This window comes from Antechinus flavipes, chromosome 1, assembly GCF_016432865.1.
Source record: "Antechinus flavipes isolate AdamAnt ecotype Samford, QLD, Australia chromosome 1, AdamAnt_v2, whole genome shotgun sequence".
Lineage (NCBI taxonomy): Eukaryota > Metazoa > Chordata > Mammalia > Dasyuromorphia > Dasyuridae > Antechinus > Antechinus flavipes.
Window position 1 is genome coordinate 557,923,326 of NC_067398.1, and position 19,959 is coordinate 557,943,284.

At 31.6% G+C, this 19,959-nt stretch overlaps 1 protein-coding gene across 1 annotated transcript in view; it reads left to right on the top strand.

The window, feature by feature from the left end:
- BLOC1S5 (biogenesis of lysosomal organelles complex 1 subunit 5) overlaps positions 1-19,959 on the top strand; it is a 57,916-nt gene that overhangs the window by 23,013 nt on the left and 14,944 nt on the right. Inside the window, exon 4 of the mRNA XM_051970716.1 lies at positions 6,012-6,070. Coding sequence (XP_051826676.1) covers positions 6,012-6,070 — 59 coding nt within the window. The remainder of the gene's footprint in view (positions 1-6,011; positions 6,071-19,959) is intronic.

Consider the following 19,959-nt stretch of genomic DNA (forward strand, 5'->3'; position numbering starts at 1 on the left):
GTTTATTCCAAATTGATATTCAAAGTGATATTCAGATTGAGAATCCTAGTTCAGAAGTTTACTCGTAGTGCATTGGTGCATAGTGCATAGGTTATCTTCCTATAACCCCTTTAGTATTGTAAATATATGAAAAATAATCGCAGCTTATGCTACAGCATCTGTTGTAGAGAATGAAGAAGTATAGAAATCCTATGAAAAACTCAATAATACTCTCCAAATTAAATCAACATACTATATGATATTTGGTGATTTCAATCACTACAGTGGAATAGATGGGAACATCAAGTGGTTACTAAATTTGTAAATGACATCAAACTAAGAGTATAATAATGAGTTTTGATGACAAAAGATGCAAAAGCAACACCAAGATAAAACTAAAAGAAAAAATTAAAAATTAGGAAAAGATATAGCTTATAATTCTAAAACACCATCTTGACCTAATTTAACTGGTTTTTAATGATGAGACATAGGAAATGGATGATAGACAAAAAGGTAGTTACAGACAACAGTAATTTTATACCTACATTTAATTGGTATAAATGATTTGCCATAAGAGGCCTTAAGAACCCCCCAAAAGTACTTTAATTGGCAAACACTTGCCAAGAAGTGAAATAAGGCAGCCAAGGAAAGTGTCAATTTAGGAAATAAATTTGCTTGTGAATTCTTATGTTGGACAATAGTGGAAGATCTTGAAAGATAATGCATCATGAAACAATGACATATAAGACCAGTTTATACAAAATTTGGCAGAAAACTTTTGTTTTTGCAAGGCAGTTGGGGTTAAGTAACTTGCCCCGAGTTACACAACTAAGTTGTCAAATATCTGAGGCTGAATTTGAACTCAGGCCATCCTGACTCCAAGGCTGAAGCTCTATTCACTGTGCCATCTAACTGTAAAGGATAATAAAGCTATTCCATTTAGACTCAGTTCCTGGAAATGTTTGTGGAGGAGGTAGACTTAATACTGTAGAGAGAAAAGAACTCAAAAATGGTGGCATTAAACCAGCTATTCATGGAGGAGATCATTTCTCTTCTCCTAGACTCCTTATTTTCCAGAAACTCATAATTTTGTAAGAAGATAAGCTTGGAGACTATCATGTCCTCATTCCACCTTGCCCACGGGCCCTTCCTTCTCTCCAATTGGAGAGGGTGGAAGGTAGATATTGAAGAGCTTCTCCCACTTAAGGAAGGTGTCCAAGACATTACCTTATCATTTCCCAACCTGTATTCTTTTGGAATTTATGATCTCCAGAAACTCATCATTCCACAAGATGAAATCAACCTTATGACTCAATCCTCAAATCATTTCCTATCCCAGCTGCTTCTCATCATTGGATACTCCCTTTATCTTGACCCCCCTCTCACTTTTCAGTCTTTATATATTGTTTTCCATTATAAAATTATGAAATCCTTAAGGGAAAGGGGACTATTCTAATATCATTCTAGCACTTAACACCATGCAGAACACATAGTATAGAATTAACAAATATTTATTAACTCTGATTCTTGTCTACATATAAGAAGAGACAATTGTGAAGACGTCAAGCATTCACCAGTTATATGAAGGAAAGAAAAACTAAATGTTTGGGGAAAAAATGTGGGCCTTTCTAATTCTAGAAATCAAGAAACATTAATAACTATCAGGTATTACCTTTCCCATGTATATAAAGTATTTATGAGGAAAGTCTACAGTCAAATCAAGCGTGTCTTCAATGAAAATAGTAGAAAACAGAGCTTTATAAACAATATGCCACTTTGTGTTTGCAGTTAACTGAAGTCTGTGGAGCCTGTTAGATTCTACTGTGCTATTGTTGATAATAATAAAAAAAAAAGCATTTGCTTCAGTAGAGTAAAACACTGACTTAAAAGCTGTCTTTTAATTCACTACATATCATCCATTTGAGGAAATGATTCAGAATTTCCTGCAAAATATGGTAACAAATAACTTTGATAACCTATAATTATTAAGTAAGTCATAAAACAGGGGCATATGTTCACCAAATATGTTCACCTCTGTTATGTAAAAATTCAGCAGAGCATCCAAGTTAAGGAAAATTTCTTTGTAAATGGTAAAGTCCTCCAAATATTCCTGTTTGTGAAAATTATCTCATTTTATCCTTTCAACAGTCCTGAAGGGTAGTATCATCCATTTTACAGATAAAGAAATTGACAGAGGCTAAATGACTTGTCAGGATTACAGAATAATAAGTATTTGAGGTCATTTGGGACCTTAGGTGTTCCTGACTTCAGATCCAGTATTCTATACACTGTTCCATTTATTTGCCTCTTCCAAAAATGTCTTTAATATTCCAATACTTGCTACAACACAATGTTATTAGCAAACAGGAAGTTGTTTTTCATGTAAACTGTTATTTAGCTTTGTTTCACCTGTTCTGTATACAAAACACAGCTTAGGACTTTGCAATCATCTCTTTTAAATTTAACTTTTTTTAGTTTTGGTCCTTTATTTTAGACTGCCTAAATGCTTTAGAGTCTTTTGTCATCCAATGCCATTATTATCCCTCTCAATTTGTTGTCATTTATGAATTTTATAACCACTTTATGTTTGTCTTTGGTATGAGTACTTCCTTCAGTGGTACAGATTGCAACTCAACCCACTCTTCAATCTGTGACTTTTGTCCATATCATCCTATAAATCCTTCTAAAGCAATCCTTCTTATATGTTGATAGATTTTCTTCTATCTTTTTTGCTTTGAAGGAGGGAAAGGAAAAGTTAAATATTTATTATTCTGTGACCCTGATTTAATCTCTGTCAATTTCTTTATCTGTAAAATGAATAATACTACCCTTCAGGACTGTTGAAAGGATAAAATGAGATAATTTTCACAAACAGGAATATTTGGAAGACTTTATCATTTACAAAGAAATCTTCCTTAACTTGGATGCTCTGCTACTTCTTTACATTACAGAGGGATTTACATTGTTTTTTCAAAATTGGAAAAAGAGAAAAAACCAAAATGTTGCAAATGTGAATAAATAGTCAAGCAAAATAAATTCCCATGTTGGCCATATTCAAAAATACATGTCCATTCTGCATATCTAGTCCATGACCTGTTTTAGTAGAGGTAGATAGAATTCTTCATCATCAGTCCTCTGGAAATGTGTTGGTCATTGCATTAATTAAAAGTTGTAAGTCCTTCACAGTTGTTCAGTTTTACAGTGTCATAATGTAAATTCCTCTCCTTGTTCTGCATACTTTACTCTGAATCATTTCATACAAATTTACCCAAGAAACCATCTACCTAATCATTTGTTACAATAGTAGTATTATATTACATTCATATACTGTACTACGTTTAACCATTCTCCAACTGATGAACATTTCCTTAGTTTCTAGTTCTTTAGCACTATAAAAAGAGCTGATACTATATATAAACTATATTTTACATAATGATTTTTACCCTCTTTTTTATTTCTTTGAGGGTATTGACTTGGTGGTGTTAATGTTGAGTCAAAAGATATGCACAGTTTAATATCTTTCTCATGAGACTGTAAGCTCTTTGAAGATAAAGACTGGGTTTTTTGTTTTTGATTTTCCTCTTGTATTAATCTCCACTGCTTTGCACAGTGTCTGGCTAATGGTTGGCTCTTAATAAATGTTTATTGACTATTTTGAGTATGGTTCTAAATCGTTTTCCAGAAGAGGTTGACCAAATTCAGTTTTACTAGTAATGCATTACTGTTCCTGTTTTACCAAAACTTGCCTAGCATTTGTTATTTTTCCCATTTTGTCAATATTTCTAATCTGTTGGGTATGAGATAAAACCTCAGGGTCATCTTAATTTCTATTTCTCTATAATTATTAGTGATTCTATAGCATTTTGATAGAATTATTATTGATAGCTTGAATTTCTTCCCTTGAAAAATACAATTTACATTTATGAAGCTCCTACTGTGTGTCAAGCATTGTGCTAAGTGCTAGGGATACAGTAGGCAAAAGAAACATAATTTCTGCTTTCAAAGAGCTTGTACTAGGAAAACAAACACACAAAAGGAAACTGAAAAGGAGGGAGTCAGAAGAAATTATGTGGGAGACTCATGATGATGATAGAATCCAATCCAATTAGAGGAACTAGGGGGAAATAAAGGGTCTGATTCTTTTTTTAAATGGAAGTTTTGGGCCTTTTTTGCTCTTCTCTCTAGCTTCCAAACAGAAGGATAGAGACAGCTGAGGATATTGATGTGGTGTAATAAAGCTGAAGCAATCTCTGTAGTGATGAGTTTCTAGATGATAAGTTTTTCTTGGCAAGAAATGATGAAAGTGGAGTCAAATCTAAAGAGTAAAACTTAGGGGAAGCATACTAAAGAGTCAAAAGCTGCCTCTTCATATCTTTTGAATAGTTATCAAATAAGGAATTTATTCTTATAAATTTGAATTAGTTCCTAATTTGTCTTGGAGCTTTATCAGAAAAATTTACTGCAAAAATTTTTTCTCACTTGTATTTGTCAAAAATTTTTCTTTTATGAACTAATAATTGTCCTTTTCTCCTCCTATCATCCTTTCTTAGCATTTCTTTGTTTATGAATTTTTTTTGATATATTTGAAAGGTAATTTCTTTCTAATTTATTTATGATGTGACCATTTATATCTAGGTCATATATCAATTTGGAACTTATTTTGCATATAATGTGAATTATTCATCTTAGCCAATATATATCAGACTTCTTTCCAATTTTTTCAGCAAGTTTAAAAAAAATCAAATTATGAGTTCTTAGCTCTGAAACCATCATTTTCACATCTGTCAACTGCTAGGCTACTCTCTTCTTTTGCTTTTATGTGTTGTGTATGTAACTTGCTTCACTGTTGACAGTTTTTTAACCAATACCAAATTATTTTGGTGATTAATTCCATTTAACATAATCTGAAACCTGGTACTTTTAGATGTCCCTTCCTTCTTGGCTTTTTTTTTTTTTTTTTTTTTTGTCATAAGCTTTTAAAGTACTTCCTTAATTTTAAATATGAAAGCATAAAGGGAATAAATTGATATGAAAAAAATAGAAGTCACAAGCCATGCTCTCATTAGTGGCTTATTCTCTGAGTAGAAGATAAGGGAAATAATCTTAAGTGGATGTATAGTTGTTATATAATGTTATACCAGCTATGTATTTAAGTGGTAAGGGAGTTCAAAATAAGTAGCAAGTCCTTATTTGATGACCTTACTAAAAGAGCAGTTTATGCAGAGTTGAACCTTGAGCTAGCCACTGAGAAAAATGTAACCATTAGAAAGGAGAAGAAAAGGGATTTTTAGTAGGGAGAGAAAATAGCTTGAACAAAATCATGGGAGTTGTTTTAGGTATAAAAAGACAAAATAGAGTGGCAGGTGTTTGGGGGATGTGGTTAGAAACTTGTGGAGTTAATTGATAGCAGTCTTCCAGTGATAGGCTGGACTCTGAATTTGATCCTATTGGCAGTTGTGACTTGATGAAATTAATAAGACTTATCTGGCTATGGGATACAGGACCAGTTGGAGGGGGAAAGACCAAAGATGGGGAGAACAGTTTGAAAATTTTTATTAGTTGAGGTGTGAAAATATACTTAGATTACAGTTGTGACAGGTGGAATAGAAAAAGAAATGTGAATAAGAGAGTGAAAAATATTTTCTTTTAATATTAGCTTATCAGGCATTTTACATTTTTTTAGATCCTGAAAAGTGTGTTGAGTAATAATATTGAGGTATGTAATCTACTTGGTTTCTAGAATGCTTAAGAAATGAAGTTTCTGCTTTGGGTTTATATTGGTTTTCCTGTAAGTACTGGCACACATATTCTTAACAAATTGTTGTACTTACAAAATATATAGTGATGTTACAATAAGCCCTTAACATTTTTTTATTCAATTCCCAATCTAGCAGCCTTCTGGGTCTCAATCTCCCTCTTTGAATTAAGAAGTTTATACTAATTGAAACCTAATATTTTTTTTCAACTCAACCTGTAGGATTCTATTTGCCTCTCTGTACTCAGACTGACAATTATTTTCTATTCTATTACAGTGCAAGCAGCCAGCCACTTAGTCCATAAACTTCAGCAGAAGGAGCAGGAGCAAAGACAGGTAAAATTGAATAGAGAATATATGTATCTTAGACATAAAATATTATCACATTATAAACTGAAAATATTAACAAAAATGTGTCCTGTCTATGTTGTTTAGTCATTTTAAAATTAAGTTAATGAAATAATTGTCTAGCAAACTACCAGAAAGTTGAGAATATTTTTTTCATTTTTAAATAAAGTTTTATTGTATTTAAAAGTATAAAAATTACACTCAGTTTACAGGTTGAACAAAATTGGCAGTGACTGGAATTTGCTGATTCTTGCTGTAGGTAAAAGATCCAAAAAAGAAATGAGTGCCAACTTACTCATATCCTGAGAATCAGGTCCTTTTTTTTCTTTTTGCATTTTCTACTTTGCCCTTAAAAGTGGTATTTCTCATGTGAAGGAGGAATTAAGATTTAACATGGAACAAAAACACCACAATGCAAATGTAAATTTTTTCTTGCTGGCCAGAAACATCAAATTTCTTATGTGTATTCCTTGCAGAAAAGGAATTATTTCATGCTTATAGAAGTATTGTTTATTGAATAATTAAATTATATAATGATATGAATCATTTATTGGCCAGTTCTTTGCTTATGTGAATTAGATCTTAACTAAATTCATATTTGAAAACAATAGCAAATAAACATTTTATAACAGTTTATATTTTTACTTTGAAATTTTCAGAAAATTATAGCTTTTTTAGTTGTTCTCTATTTACAAAAGTACAACTTAAAATTATATAAAAATGTTGAAAGTATATATGTTGTGTGGCTTGTTTCACCCATTACTGATGTAAATTTTCAAAACTATGAACCCTCTAATGCCTCTGTCCATTTTTCTTATATATTTCATTTGTATTATATAATTACTATTTTTACCTTAACTCTGCCCCAATCTTTCCTTTGAGCTACCCAGTTGCCGATTTCTACATTTCCACATAAAAAACATAAAACAATTTGTCTATATTAAGTTCCTTGAAATTGATCTTTGATATTGGCACTTATATGTTAAGTTTTTTATTGAGTTTGAATTTGGTTAAAAGAAAGTCCTGAAAATCTGCAAGTTCATTGAATGTCCATTTTTAAAAATTCAGTATTATGAATAATTTTGCTGAATTTGATATTTTTGACTGCCAGCCTAGTTCTTTTGATTGCCGGTATATATGTTTCTAAGACCTATAGTCTTTTATTGTGGCTGATGATGTCTTGTACAGTTCTAATTGTAGCTCCAGTGTTTTTATATTATTGGTTTTTTTTTTTTTTCTTGTCTCTTACAAAATTTTCTCTTTGATTTAGGCGCTTCAGAATTTGGCAATGATATTCCTATGTGTTTTCCACAAAGAATCTCTTTGAGGTGTTATTCATTGGATTTTTTTATATTTCTACTGTCCCCTAATATTCTATCACTCCAGGACCATTTTCTTGGATTATTTCTTGCATTATTGTGTCAAAGTTCTTTTTTCAGTTGAAGTTTTCAGGTAGTCCAATTATTCTTAAATTTTTCTCTTCTTGATCTATTCTCCAGATCTGTTGTTTTTCACATTCTGTTTTGTTTTTTCATTCGGTATATTGTTTTGTTATTTCTTGGTCTCTGGTAGAGAGTTGAAACTCTGAAAAGGTGTACTTGAATCAGACAGCAGAGCACTTAAGGCTAATTACCTATTCAATGTGAGAATGATTCTGTAAGCATATACTTAGATGATATGGTAATGTAATGGCTCTCCTCATCTCATCATTGGTACTTGCTGAATGTGTGGTAATGAGGTAATCATAGGCAAGAATGGAAGGGCTAAGGGAGAGAAGTGAGGGTCACTGGACTGCAGGATGAGGAGGAGAGAAGCTGGAGAGTCCAAACTCCATAATTTGGGATCATATTTGGCAAGCCGCGTGGCAATTTACCTGCCTCCTTCACTTCTCTCCCTAAAGACCAAGGTTTTAGGACTTTGACTGATCTGGACTCTGACTGATCCTGAGGCCCTCCAGAGAGTTAGCCTGGACTTTATAGTCTCTTATTGTTTTACTGGCTTCCCCTTGCCCCATTCTAATTTTCAGAATTATTTTCATCTTTAAGAACCATCAAAATTTAGAAAAAACAAAAACAAAGAAATTAGAGAGGTAGAATAGAAATGAGGCAAACATGTTGTTTCGGTTTTTTTTCCCCTAAATTTTTATCTTTTTTTTAAGAGAATCTTTTAATATGGGCACTGAAACAGGATATACAAAATATCTTACTGAGTAGTACTGTTCACACATATATTGCTCTGGTCCCATACAGCTAGATATGATGGTTTTCCAAAAGGGGCCATAAACTTTATAACCTCTCCATTGTCTAGCACATTGTTCAGCATGTAGTAGACATTAAATGAATATTTCTTGAATAAATTATCCATGCTCTGGGTAGACTATATTTAAAATGTGATCATTTCTGGGTAATACATTTTAAGGATGAGAGGAAGTTTTTAAACTTGAGTACTTTCAGTAAAATGTGGCCAAGATGACAAGAAATCAAAAGTCCTTATCAGATGAATATTTGAAAGAATTGAAAATGTTTGAAGCTGGAGGTGAGAAAATACTGGAACATGATAGCTATCATCCTTGAATATTTGAAAGGTTATCATATAGAAAATGGCAATCAATTTGTTCTGTGGTTCTCCAGAGGATAGCATGACCACTGTTTAGAAGTTACAAGAAAATTTCAGTTCAATATATGGAGAAACTAATTTTTTGAGTTGCCTAATAAAGAAAGGGATTGCCTGGGAAAGGATTGAAGTTCTAGGAAGGTTGTACAATTATAAGTCCATAATGTTGTAGAAAGGTTGGACTAGATAACTTCCAAGGTCATATCCAATTATCAGATTATGTGAGGAGAGAATTCTGAAAGAAGCAGATATTTGGGCCCTCTTATTTCACAACACAAGGAGTAGTATAAAGAAAATAGAATAGAGATGGAAAATGAAGTAAATGTGGATAGGACAAACTTATTTTGTAAGTTGATAAAAAATTTGAAAGGTGGACTATTTCAAAGAAAATTTCTAACTAATCTATTAGCTTATGTTAGAGATCCTTTTTTTTAGCAGTCCATACAAATCTTCCTAAAGGAATTAGAAAATCATAGGTGATATATAATGCTATGAACAATTTCTTATTTATGATGCATCACATTTTCTTTCTTTTGCTTGTTTTATAAAATAATAAAAGGATTAAGAATAAAATGTTATTCCTAAATCAAAGTTGAGTCTCATTGTTAACATTTGCCTCAATTAGAGAGTGAAATTCACTATGTTTTGTGGGGAGAAAAGAGCTCTAGGTTGTAATGCTACCTTTGGAAATATAGATCAGATAATTAGGACAAAGAGCAGGGCATTAGGATCATTAAGTATCTTTGCTCATCCTCTTGAATTAGTTCCCATAGGAAGAAAATCCCTCTGATGACTTTAAAATTTAAAAGCTAAAATTTAATGGTTGAAATTTAATGGTGAAAATTGTTTTTACTTATACAAAATATTTAAAAAACTGATAAAAGGCAACATTAAATTAGTCTTGAGCCAATCATATCTTTATCAAATGTTTCTCAATTTGAAATATATTTATTTGAAATTTCATGTTGAAATAAAGAATACTTTATAGTATTTTCAGTATATTTTTAATGAATGAAATCCAGAAACTTATTTTGCCAAATATTTTAGTTTCTGAACTGTTATTTTATCTTCCAAACCACTGTTCCCAAAATATAACTGTTCTTCCTTCTTCACTCATAATAATCCTGACTGTATCATGTTGAAGAAGTGAAAAACTTACTTTAGACCTAGCTAATTTATTAGAGAATACTGAGCCCCAATTTTTTTTAAAGCTGGAGAGCATCCAGACCATTTCTAAAACATGAAACAGGCATTCTTTTCCTCGTTAGAAGTTTTACATTGAAGTTGTACCTATCATTTCATTGAGCAATAAGATTCAAATTTTGTGATGTTGTGATAATATCTATTGACAAGTTTCTTTTGTGATCCCACTAGAACAGATTTGTGTTTGGCATACTAAGTTGTAGTTGTCACCTTTAATAAATCTTGACAACATATGAAGTAATTAGGACTTCAGATGCTCTAACCCACAGGATGGAAACACATTTACAAAACATTTTCTTAGACTTTAAATTGAATTATTTCCTCATATAACATAGTTACAGTTTCAAAATATCTAGAGATAATCTTTTACTTTTTTGTTCGTGACTTGTTCGTTTTCTATTATTTTCATGTTATGTATGTATCCTTTTGTATTATTTCCCCAGAAGTCAAGTTGTGGTAAGTAGATGAAAGTATTTTAGTGACTATAGGGTATTTTTCAGAGCAGTAATACTATTTGCAGTAAGTTTGTTCTATCTAACCAGTTTTCCAGCTGGATTGACTTATGCACAGGGAAGTGGTGACACATCCCAAGTTACACAGTTAGTAAACATTTCCTGAATAACTAGACTTTGTAGTCACTGAGGAATTAAGAAACCATCAAGTAATAAAAAAAAAAAAAAGACCAGTTCTTTTTAATAAAAAATATAAGTGGAAAAACTTTTTTGTAACCCATGATATATCTTTAGGCAAGATTCTAATTTGTTGTTACTGATTTGCTGATACTTTGTTATAAAAATGGGGAGGGGGTATTAATTTCTAAATCGGATATAAACTGGAGCCCCTAGTGCCTAAGAGCATTTTCACAGCTCTTTTGTTGAAAATGCAGATAGCAGAATTCAACATTGTTAGTCATCTTTTTAAAGATTTTCATATTATGTAAGGTAAATGTATGTAAATTAAGTTTACTGTTGTATAGATATCCTAAGTATATAGTTCTCAGCTAATGTATAAGCCAGGATGGAAAAGTGGTGATTATGTATCATGTGCATCAAAATTCTAGGTATGAAAAATCTAAATTTAATTTAGTTAGCCATTCAGGTATTTATTAAATGCCTATCTATGCTAGGTACTAGGTGCAGGAAATATAAGTAGAAAGAATTACTTGTAATGAGCTTACAGTCTAATGGGAGACAACTCAGGTAAACATAAAAATGTATAAGCCACATAAATATAATGAATAAATACAATTATATGCAAAATATATATGGTAGTTTGAAAGAGCAATAGTAGTGGGGGAATCAGGAAAGGCTTTATGTAGAAGATGACTCCTATGCTACATCTTTAAAAAAAAAGAAAGAGGGACTGAGAAGGTAAGTAAGAAATGCATTCTAGGTGATGGCATTGGCCAGTGCAAAGGCATAGGGACTGAAAGTAGTCTGGCATGTATGAAAAACAGAAAAAAGGCCAGTTTGGCCAGATTTCAGAGTGCCAAAGAGGGGTGAGTAATACCTAGTGAGACTGAAAAGATAGGTTGGGACTAAATTATTAACAAAACAGTGCAGTTCATATTTTATTCTCTAGGAAAACTATTGAATAGACATTTAGTACTTCTGTTGTGTAAAACTCTATATTTAATTCTGGGGGAAATACGCTAGTCATGATCCCTATTGTCACAAAACCTACAGTTTATTGGAGATAACATGACATGCATATTTAACTATTCTACAAAATATGCGAGGAGTTCATCATTAAGTTTTAAAACAAAATGCCATGTGGGATCTGGTTAGGAAAAGTTATTATTAAATGGAAAAATTAGGGAAGGTTTTGTAGAATGACTGTATAAGGCTGGTGAAATCATTTAGTCTGGCCCTACCAAGGCAACCACAGGTAACATCAGTCTCCTACTACTTGAGTTATTTAAGTTGATAATTTTGTATGGCCTGCAAATGATATTTATCCAAAATAACCCTTAACAGAAAAAAGGTTTCCCGCTTCTGCCTTAGATTTTGCATCTTCCTCATTTAGCATTTCAAAATTATTTGTCTGCTAAACCAGATGAGACATTGGGATAGGACTTTCCTGGAGATTTTATATAATATCAAGATAAATTATTTTTGTTCAAGTAAGCTACTAAGAAGTTATTAAATTAATCAATGCCCTCATAGAAATAATATATTGGAATAGGTAGGATTTGTACACATCTTGAATTTCACAGCCTCAAACAGCACTACTTTGCCTGTAATCACAATGTGTCTTACTAACATATGATTGCTTTAGGATTTAGTTCTGAAAAGGAATCTTAGAATTTACCTTAATCCAGCCTCCTCATTTTACAGAGAGGAAATTGAGGGCTGAGAAAAATTAATAACATCCTGAGTTGAAGGACTACATGACTCATTCAATCTCCTCTGCTGGATCATCATTTGGTCATGGCTCCTTATTGCACATGCACCCTATGATTCTACCTGGGTCTTCCTCTTCTCTTTCTGTACACTCACTTGGGGAGTTTATCACTTTCCATGATTTAACTGTCGTCTCTGTGCAAATCTCTCTCAGCTCTATTTGTTCAGGCCTAATCTTGTTCCTAAATTCTAGTCTCACATACCAGTTGCCTACTTAGCATTTTAAACTGGATATTTCTGTATCTCAACAAGAGGTAGTATGGGACAATGGAAAGAGTTAGAAGATTATATAGAAGTCAGAGCATCTGGGTTTGAATTCTAGATGTATTACTTATTACCTATATGATAAAGAACAAGACATTTAATTTCCATTGGCCTTGGTTTCCTTACTTGTGGAATTAGGATTTGTAGTGGATGATTTGAGGAGTCTCTTCTAGCTCTAAATTCATAATCCTGTGATCCTTTGTCCAACATAGAACCATTATCTTTCCTTGGAAACCCATCCTCTTTTGAACCTCTCTCTTTGTGTCTTGCCTACCATTATCCACTCTTCTTTTTGCTCTTTTTTATATCTTTGTGCCTTTGCACTCATTGTCTTCCAAGCCTTGAATGTGAAACTCCTTCCCACTTTTCCTTGGCCTCTTGAAATCTCCATCTTTCTTCAAGACTTAAGTAATGAACCTCCTATTCAACATGTTTTCCCTCCCCTATTATTTTATATGTTTTGTTTATCAATTTCAAGATATATAAAATTCCAACATAACATTCTCAGATTCATGATTTATCTATACTTGACTTTTGCCCTTGTAACCATTCCTAGAATCCAACATAGCACCTACTGTATAAATGATTGTAAATGAGGGATTCTAATCCATGTCCAAAGTATAAACATAACTCCAATTTCTATCATTTGTTATTCACTATTGTATCTGAACCAGTATTACTTTTTGTATAAAACCTATGTCTTCAATTGCAGTATTTCTTCCAATACCAGAAAGGAACTCCTTTTCCTTTCTGACATGCTGATAAAAAAAATAGAATGTTCTATGGTTGACAAGAAGATTTATATATTTTGAGTAAAGTACTAAGCCATAGCTAAAGAAATTGCAAGTAATTGGCTAAAGATTTCCAATTTTTTTTTTATTAAAGCAGCCAAAGTCACATAAAATTGCATTTCTGATAGATAAAATTTCCCAAGTCAGCTTTTAAAACTAAGGTAGTCATTACATGCATATCATTTTGTCTTATAAATTAGTAATAATAAAACTTACATAGTTCTTCAGATTAGTAACTTGTCACAGTTTCAAAGATAAACTACTATAATGAAAGATGATCCTAAGAAATAATAAAAGTCACACTTAATCTTCACTTTAAGAGCCTCTCTGCTTTTGATAGTTTTCTCTATTTCTTAGAGAAATTATTATAGTAGAATTGTTAGCCTAGGATTTATAATCATGCTTCTATTAAAAAGCTCAGTTATTTAAAATACACAGAACTGGTTAAGCCTTTTTGTTAGGAAATTCCAATTAATCCATGAGATACAGATTTTCAGAGTAGCTTCTCTAATTTTCATTATTTCAAATATTTGGCAGAATAACTCAGAGGAGAGATATACAAGGTTTTTGTTTTCAGAAAGAAGACACAAAAGTAGTAGTGATTAACACTATTAAAATATGACATGAGGAATTATAGTATAAAAAAGTTTCAGAATCAATGAATCAAATTTGAATACAATTACCTAGCCCCAGACACTTAACACTGCCTAGGTGTGTGACCCTGGGCAAATCACAACTCCAATTGCCTCACACAAACAACTTTGCATACAATTTCAGAATCAATCTGTCTTCCTCTGTTAAAGTGTGAAAGATAGAATGTATATTCCACATTGAGATTGATTATGTAGTTTATAGTTAATAGAAATTCCAGTGCGCCATCTCTTCTGCCATCCATTCTTAATCTTTCAATTTGTTGTCTCTTTCCAGATCAGTAAATTTTTTATTTCTTGCCTTCTTTTCCTTAATAGATACTTTACTGACTGATTTATAAAATATACTTAAGTATTTACTTCTAATTTTAAAGATTTGTAAATGATGATTGAAATATCATTGAAGGACTTTTTAAGGTTTGGTCAATAGCTATTTCCATGGTTCTTTTGAAACCATGGCTTGGCAGGAGGATTCCAAAATACATTTATTCAAGTATGAAAATTGGATTATTAGTCTACATTATTTCAGACTGTCCCAGATTAATATATGCAAAACAAGATTGACCCCAACTTTAAAACTGACAACTGTTATTCACTGCCTTCCATATTTTGATTCACTTTATATACACAACAAAGATAGGAGTAGTTCATGAGATAAAATAAAATATTAGCATTAATCATGAATCCTTTTATGTTAAGACAATTTGTGGAATTCTGTGGGAAATGAATTATGATAAACGTCATTCTTACAAAATAGTGTTTCCCACAATTGATATTTAGGAAAACAATAATGCACATTCTCTAGTTACTTGACTTATGTCTAGAAAATTGCCACTAATACAACATTGGATTTTTGTATGCTGGCAACAAGAATAATGACCAAATGGGAATTACAGGCATCTTTTAAAATCATTTGACTCTTATGAATATATTACCATTCTCAGGGGAAATGTAGGTGGTGCACAAATTTCCCCTTCCCTAGTGCATTTGTGTGGGAATATTCTAACCTAGTATAATCCAAATTTTAATTGTCCAGGAGTTTTAATAAAATTATAGTTGTGTGATTATAATAGAAATGTGACAGCTAATATTTTAAATTACTTTGATATGAATAAAAATTAGGTAACTCTTTTGAGTAAACCCTAAATCATTTAAGTGACTATTGTTATTGTTGTTATATTAGTCCACTTTGGAAAATCACTTAGCTGATTGTTGTTTTCACTGTTTCTGTCTTTTCATATTCATTATTATTTTTTTTATGGGCAACATAATTTAGTGAAAAAAGCAGTGGAATTGAAATCAGAAAGACTGATTCAAGCCTGAACTGTCCACTCTCCTTGAGCAAATCACTTAATTTTTCTGAATCTCAGTTTCCTTAATTGTAGAAATATAATACTTATATTACTTCTTAAGCTGGTTGTAGTAACAATCAAATAACAAGTACAAGAACATTTGGTAATTATAAAGCAGTATATCTTTATTGTGTTTTTAAGGGATAAGTATTGAAGAGAAATGTTTTATTTTCAGACTACTTTTTAGCATTCTTATATGTATTTTTCTACTATTAGATTATTTTTGTTTCTTTTTTGTTGATTAAAAATAACTATTCCAGGATTTTTCTATTAAAGCAATTCAAAAAACATTAAGTTAATTTATTGCACCTGAAGTAAACTTTTCCCTGTTTCCTCTTAATCTGCTTTTATTTAAACAGTAAAATATTATTTGGTTTGGGGCACCACACTTTAGTAAGAATATTAATATGCAGGAGAAGAGGTCAGTTAAGATGGAAAAGGACCCTTGGGATCATGCATATAATGATCAGACAAAAAAATCTGAGATAATTATTTAACTAGAAGAAGAAAAGACTAAGGCCAAGAAGATAAAAGTTGATCACATGGAAAAGGGATTTGAATTGTTCCTGCTTATCAGTAGAATCCTATTAGTAGAGCTAGAAGGTACCTTAGAGATTATCTAATTTTATTCCTTCAATTTAAGAATTAAAGAAACTAAAAATCAAAAAGGTTAAGTGATTTGTTCAAAGTTATAGATGTGGAAGAACCAGGATTTATATTTTAGACTCTGTGAATCCCAAATTCAGCACTCCAAGCTAAGAATTCTTTTCACTGTACTACATTACCTATCTACAGATCAGAGCTGGGAACACTGGATAGAAATGACAGAGTCAAATTTAGTTTTGATGAAAAAAAAAAAACCTTTTTAATAATTATAAGTGTCTGAAAAGGGAATGCTACTGGAAATAATGAACTTCTTTACCATAGGAGAGGGGAGCGTCAAGTAAATGCATGAGAACTCATATTAGAAAGGCATCATTTTCCGTTTATGGGTTGGTCTTGGTAACCTCTGCTGCCTCCCACTCCCACCTCCAAGGCTAAAGGAAATAACAATATAATAATGGTTGTTTTTCAAAATTTTGTTATTTAAAAATGCATTTAATTTCGTTTCTAGAGGGCTTCCAAACTTTCTGTTAATATCACACCTTTTTAGAGTTATCTCCTCTTATCAGAATGAATTAGATGGGGGGGAAGGGGAAGGGACTTGTTCATTCTTTATTTTTGAAGATAACCAATGAAATAATGGTATGATGTCTTGATTTGCACATGAATTGGATTAAGTGATAAAAAGTTTTAACAAAGTCATCAACCTCACGTTCCAGACTTATTGAAAATCTGTGGCAACACAAAAGTAAGGATGATTGATTATGGCCAGGAATACAGTAGATGAATTTGGTGTCTTTGATGCCTGACCAGGATCTAAGCATTCCACATCACCTGCTTCAGCCACCTTCATGATTATTAGAATAAATTGTTCTTATCTGTCCATTCCACTAGGCAAACCTTCTCATACTTGAGGTAGACACCTCCCTAACTCATCAACAGGTTTGAAGCCTGTCCATTACTCTCAGCCTGATTTAGTCGAAGTCCAAGTTTTACCAATTGTTAGCCACTTCACATGCTACAGTTTCTTGGAGCAATATGTGAGAGTTGGGTAACAGTAGACACCCAAAGGTGGATGAGCAATCTTGAAAAGGATTCATATCAAACCCTTACACCAGAGTTACTAGTCTCTTGGAGAAAATGTAGAAGTATCAAAAAATTAATCAAAAGGGGATAGCATTTTTCTTTAGAAAATGTTTTAATCTAATCATCTAAATTGATATGACTCTGCTTCATGTTTTTTTCTCAGTCAGCTCAGAAATGCTGGTAGTAAGTTTTTAAAAGAACTTAGCCTATGTGACCCTGGGCAAATCACTTAATCCCATTTGCCTCAGTGAAAAAAAAATTTTAAAATAACAGCATTTTAGACTATATTTGTTCTTGCTCTTTGTATGAAATCCATTTCTACAGTGTATGAAAATTTATTATGTATTATTTGGTTGAATCTGTTTTACAATTGACATTTATTTGTAATAAATTATATTATCTTTCAATAACTATTAATACTTAACATTGTAAAGCCAACTTTTCTATATGTATTTGATGAACACAAAGTAACTTCTTTGGGGAATTTTCCTCCCTTGCCTGTTTTTTAGGAACCTTAAATATTCAGCCTTATAGTAATAGTCCATTTTTAGCACTAGATATGTGTTAAACCTCAAATCTGTCATATCCCTTGTTCTAAAAAAGTCTAAATCCAGAATTTGTAGGACAAAATTTAGACTAGGCTGACCATTTAGATTATTGGGTCAATATGGTATATTTTATTAATGTTTTTATTGATGTAAACTATCTATTTATTAATTTAATTCTTCTACATAATCCTGTAAGAACATTACGTAAAACTGTGTACTTCAAAACCAGAAATGTTTCTTTATATAAATGTAAAGGTTCTTAAACTTTATTTTTATTCCATCTTTATCTTTTATTCCACTTTTTCTAATATTGAAAATGATTGAATTTCAAAATACTCATCTGTTTTCAATAATATTTAAGAGGATTTAGAAATGTAACTCCATATTAGTTCCATTAGAATGGTGGAGAAATATGATGAACATATTTTCTATGTCATCTGTTTTATGTGATATTGATAGAGGGTTATCAAACATGGTTATTGCTGTTGTAGAATCTAAATATAATTTTGAATATATGTATAAAAAGCACATTGTTGCTTTTATGATAGCATTTTGTTTTATTAAATTTTTTGTAATCAGTATTGTAGGTCTTATATACATTTGAATCAAATGCACATATACAAATGCACAAATATACAAATTATTCAAAATGAATTTAATGAATTCATCATTAAATGTCCAGCCTACTAATAATGAATTTGAATCAAATCAAAAGTTTTCTGTCACTTGTGAACGCTTACCATTTCCTTCTAATATAGCCTTGCTGTAATGTCCTCCATGTATATAAATTGTTCTCAGACATTTTTATTCAGACAGAAGGGTGGGCATATGAGCCATTGATATTTCCTCAATTACATTTTTGGGTAATAATAAACTCCAGGGTTTTTTTTTTTTCCATTTCTTTGATACTTTCATCTTTCAGATACCTTGAGAATATATACCTAAATGCACTCAAAATTATATTGCTTACAGCATGGAACTTTCTGTATGTCTGATCTTTCTTTTTTTATCTTTGTTTTGTTAAGATCTATTTTCATTTCCCATAATGAGTATATCCAGCACTGGTATTTTAAAATCCAAATATAGTAATTGCATTGACCTTAATGATAAAAGAGTTCATCTAATAAAGTTTTGTAGATTTCATCTATCTTTTATCTATCATGCATCCAATTTCATGCTTTGGGATAAATGCCTTATTCTAGTCTCTTACCAAGCTTTCTTCAAAACGTTTTTTCATTATATTGCTTTTTTCTGTTTTAAGAGATGAATCTTTCACCATGTTTCTCCATAAGATTTTACAAAGTTCATATTCACAACTGCAATTGCCTTTAGGTGCCATCTATCCCTGTCAAATTAAGTCATGGGTTTGTTAACTAAGGTTAACTAGGCTTCTTTGATTTCCTTGGTGTACTGATTGATTTACATTGTTAAATTATATTGGTCTATATGAAATCACTAATGCATGCCAATAACTTTCCTTCATTTTGTATATGTGTTGTGTATGTGACTTATTTAAACGGGTTAGGTTAGAGTTCATTGAATTCCATCTATTTTTCTCATTTTTGTTCTTCTGGCTTTGTTTTAATTTTAATCTTTAACAAGCTAGGGGTCCTCTTATACATAGCCAGTTGATTAAGAAATGAGCCTCATCAATGACTTATTGTCATTCTCTCTATGTTAAAAGTATCATCATTCTGGTTTTTTCTTTTCTTTTTTATTAATGTTATTAGGTGCATGCTATAGCCAGAACCTTCTGATTCGTTTCTTGAAGAAAACTCTTGATATATAGATTTGAAGCTTCTTTGTAATATATATCTGACTTTTCTTGTTCCTTGCTCCTGAATCCTATTTTTTGATGTATTTCTCACCATCCATATCTGTTAATATATCTTTGCTTAGAAATCACCAAATAAAAAAATTTATCATGATTTAATTTGGAGTCAAATGTAGAATTTCTCTGCACAACAAATCTTGGTGAGCTAGCTGCAGTTCTTTTTATAGAGATCTTTTTGCAAATACTAACCCTGAACTCTGCAAAATGAAATAACCAGATGTCCTATGAAGGGATGATTCTTGTTTCCTTTAGATGTATGATCAAACCAACCCCTGATTTCCTTTCCAGAGAGAACCCACAAGCCACCTTTTAATTTATCAGCAACATTTTTATGATGTCTAAGCCAAGAAAAATGTCAAGATTAATACAACTCAGTTTATGTTTAGTTATGTCTATTGGAAAAGATCTCATACTTAAAGTAACAATTGCTAAATTATGTTTTTGTAAATGATCTAAAAACCTGTTTGATTCTCAGAGTTCTTTTCTTCCCCTTACTCTATCATTATCACTGAAAGGGTTCTTTTCTATTTT